Source organism: Xyrauchen texanus, chromosome 30 (assembly GCF_025860055.1).
Source record: "Xyrauchen texanus isolate HMW12.3.18 chromosome 30, RBS_HiC_50CHRs, whole genome shotgun sequence".
Lineage (NCBI taxonomy): Eukaryota > Metazoa > Chordata > Actinopteri > Cypriniformes > Catostomidae > Xyrauchen > Xyrauchen texanus.
In genome coordinates, this window is record NC_068305.1 from 39318040 (window position 1) to 39321884 (window position 3845).

General features: G+C 41.5%; 1 protein-coding gene across 1 annotated transcript; it reads right to left on the reverse strand.

Annotated features, from left to right (window-relative positions):
• Nucleotides 1-474: 474 nt before the first annotated feature.
• Nucleotides 475-2637, reverse strand: LOC127623710 (transmembrane protein 121-like). Its single transcript, XM_052098167.1, has one exon. It carries the CDS (start codon nt 2513-2515, stop codon nt 1565-1567), a length of 951 nt encoding a protein of 316 aa, XP_051954127.1. The 5' UTR covers nt 2516-2637; the 3' UTR covers nt 475-1564.
• Nucleotides 2638-3845: the final 1208 nt, after the last annotated feature.

Below are 3845 nucleotides of genomic sequence, written 5' to 3' on the forward strand. Positions count from 1 at the left end.
CAGTGCAAACACGACACAAACCACCCACCATAATTCAGTTGCCAATGAATGAATGTTGTTGAAATGGAATACATCAGGTTGCTTCTTATGCTGAATAAATCAGATATGGATAGTGAAGCATTTTATCATTCATACTGCATAGGGAGGGAAGGGCATTTAATTCCCTGATGTCCAGGCCTGGTGTGTTAGGCATTGGTTTCATGCTGTGTGGCTTTAGAAATGTGAGTCCCTGCTGATGGGGTCCACACGTAATTCATTTAATTTTCCCTGATGCCATTCATCTGGTTCTACAGACATTTGTATGTTTACTCAAACATTAGAGGAACTGATTTATGCAAGCACTGAAATAGAAACGCTGTAATCTCGGTCTGTTCGTGTGGAAAGGTTGTTTGGTGTGTTAGTAAAGAGAATATTTCGTTATTTTATCACTAAAACTCTTCAATCAAATAGCTAACACAGTCCTTATTTATTAAACAGCTGAATTCTCAAACAAAAAGTTTAAAAAGTACACAAGTAGGGCATGTAATAATAATGATAATACGTATCCATGTACAACCATTGATCTGGAAGTGCATTAAAAAATGTTTTCTGGGGAATGTACAGCAATATATTTAATAATGGTTATCGTGTACAGTTCCGTTTTCTTTTGGTCTTTTATATATTTTCATCTCTTTAATGTCAGCACATAACTCCATAAAACACAAACACAAAGACATACTGCAGGCATGTAAGACTTCTCCCCAAAAGTTTGTATTAAACATCAACCTGACCTGACTAGTTCTCTCAATTAACCAAGAACGTATTTCACAGTTTCCATCACTCTAGTTGAACCAAAAATGAAACTTCTGTCATCATTAACTCATCCTCATCATGTCTTTTTATTTTTTTCAAACTCGTATGTACATTCTATCCTCCATGGAACACTAAAGGAGGTAAAGTTTTTTTAAAGTCTTCTTTTTCGGTCGAGGAAAACAACATTCAATTGTGGATTAGAGACATAAACGAAGCAAAATCTATGCATTTTCGAACAAAAATGTACTAGTGTGCACATGGCCTTAGGCTAACATTCTGCCGATTGTCCCTCACATCTCTGTTTGTGTTCCACAGAGGAAAGAAAGTCATAGGGATTTGGTATAACATAAGAGTGAGAAAATGACATTTGTGGGTGATCTATGCCTTAAAGAATGGCAAATATCTGACGTTTGGTCTCAAACATAATTTGCACCAATGCCATTTTGCTACTGTAAGAAATAAAATAAAAACACTTTATCCATGACAAGGTTTGTCATTGTCAATGGCAGCTAAGATAGTTGGTAAAAACTAATTATAAAACACTGGATGTTTTCCTGTGAACAATTCAGCTCATTCTTAGCTGATATGAATGTCTTTTACCTTATTACGTTACAGGAAGGAGCACCATAACGCTTAAACTTTATCATTTTTATCAAATTCCATATAGCAGTTCATCAGGTATTAGTTTATGTGTATAAGGTCAAATGTTCCTTGTTGGTTCCAAGTCTGATAAATGTAAGCCTTGGTGAATCAGTCCACTTCGGTGTCTTGGTCATGTATCCATAATCACTCGCCCTGGAATGGGTTCGTGTGGGAGGCTTGTAGCGTTAGGTAAAGCTTGTCCATGTCCCACAGAGTTCTGCTGGTCTTCCATGGAAATGCCCGTTGCGTTCTCCCGAGCCAGGAATTCCCTTGACTGCTTCCGATAGTCGAGGAAGGTACACACCTTGGTTGCAATCGCCACCACATTCTTGCCAACGAAGATGGTGGAAACCCGGCTGTCCTGAAATAGCACCATGTTGATGCCACGTATAAGGATAGTCACAACATTGATTGTGACCAGACTGAGAATAGGATAGATCATCATCTTCTGGGGGGACACTTGATCGCCCTGTACACTGATCTCACTCAAGGACACACAAGGAAGGATCAGCAACAAAATGTAGCAGTAGAAGAACATTAAACCTTCTGCCCAAATAGGCAAGCCTGTCCACTGGGGCTCCCAAAGGTTCGCTTGCATGTCCAGGAGGTCGAGCAAATCTAAAGCCACCCAGAAGAGCCTACCCCTCATGTCCTCCTTCCTCCTAAATGTACGGATGTATTCCATGCTGTCCAGGGCCACCAGAACCAGGTAAAGACCTGGTACACAGATGGACAACAACAGAGTTAAAGCCTTCCGGGCAACTGTTTCCAAACTTTTGCGGTCTGCCTTACAGTTCTGGAAGACAAAGTAAAGCTTGATCTCTAGCACAAAGATATAGAGGAACCAAAGGATCATGGCGTAGCCACGTCGGGCTGTCCGCACCTCCGTTCCCACCCAAACTGCCACATAGCGGAGAACTATGAGAAAGCAGATGTCCCCTACCAGGACAATGATGCAGACACCAATTTTACGTGGACCCTGGTTCTGCTCCACCAGGTAGGCATCCATGAAGGCCATACTTGTCATAATGACAAAGGTGGTAAGACACACATGCCGTTTGTCCGGTGATGGCAACACCATGCTGAGGGCCACCACGGCATGTACTTACTCAAAGCAATCTTGTCTTCTACAATGCAATTTGGGTACAAACGTTTCCAGAAGTTGCTTTGGGGGCCACAAGGTGCTAGGCTGGTTGGATTCTCTTTCTCGTGGTCATCACAGTTTTTTTCTCTTTGTGAGGAATCAAGAGGGTGCTTCTGCGGATCTTGTCGTTGAGCATAAACCCAAACTTGAAGCAAAGCCAAAAACTGAGCTTTATTACTTAAGTCAAAGGTTCCACCACAAAGGCAATTTTGTTAGGTTGATTCACAGCTTTGCAAGGATCATATTGATTTTGATTCTGAAGAAGCAGCGTTTAAATTATACAAAGTTAAAAAAGGGGACAGAGCTGGATTACTTTGCAATGGAAATGCATCTCATAAAGACGGAAGAAACCTGGTTTCACACCCTTAGTCTTGGCAGATGATTCTTATCTGACCAACTAAATGGAAGAGAAACCTGCTCATTAATCAGTGTAGTAGTATTGATCCTGTTGGTCTGCATGCCTGCCTGACCTCAGCATTCTCAAATGAGATGCCATAATTTTCCCCTTTCTTGGTCATGAGAATGGAAAGGTGATGCGAGGATGCATGTGCTTTTCCGGAAGCTTAGCATGCATTTGCTGGATTGTGTGTCGAGAGATTTTCAGGCTAAGTACATTGTGCTGTTTCGTAAGCAAGATTTGGTAAGATTAAGTCTTTTTTTCTTGCAAGAGAAAGGGAACCATGAAGTGCTGTGGAGAGAATTGCAAAACATCAGGATGATTTGTGTGTTTTCAGAGTGCACGCAGGAAACAAATGTTCAGATGGTAGGTACCAAGCAATTACTGAGCACTCTCTCAACATTTGCTTGTGTGAATACAGAGGGTGCCAAAAAGGAATGGCTGAGGAATGAACAGTGTTTCGGAGGAAATCTGGAGGGCTGATGGCCTCAAGCCATAGATCACTGGGAAAAAAAGGTCACTGGCTCCAGAGGCCCCACATCTGTCCTTGGCTCCCCCAACAGTAAGCTCTTTTACTGGGATTCTGTTTCATCCTCACCCTCTCTTCTGGCACCACCTGGAAAGAGAGAGGGAAGAACAGGACCTGTCAGCACAAAGTGGATAATAAATCACTGATCACGGCTAGGAGCCAACAGTGCATCCGGCCTTACCATTGTGTCAGCATCATTTAAAGACATGCGATAACATAATTGAAGTAATAAAGTGTTATATTGCCACATATTCATTTTCACTTCATTTTAATACAAGGACTTTTCACATGACTGTACAGTACAATGCAGTGTAATAATCCTTGACAATATTCTGCCATTG

Bases quoted from the DNA above. Each gene is read 5' to 3' on its own strand.
- LOC127623710 (XM_052098167.1), bottom strand. From the start codon at position 2,515: ATGGTGTTGCCATCACCGGACAAACGGCATGTGTGTCTTACCACCTTT.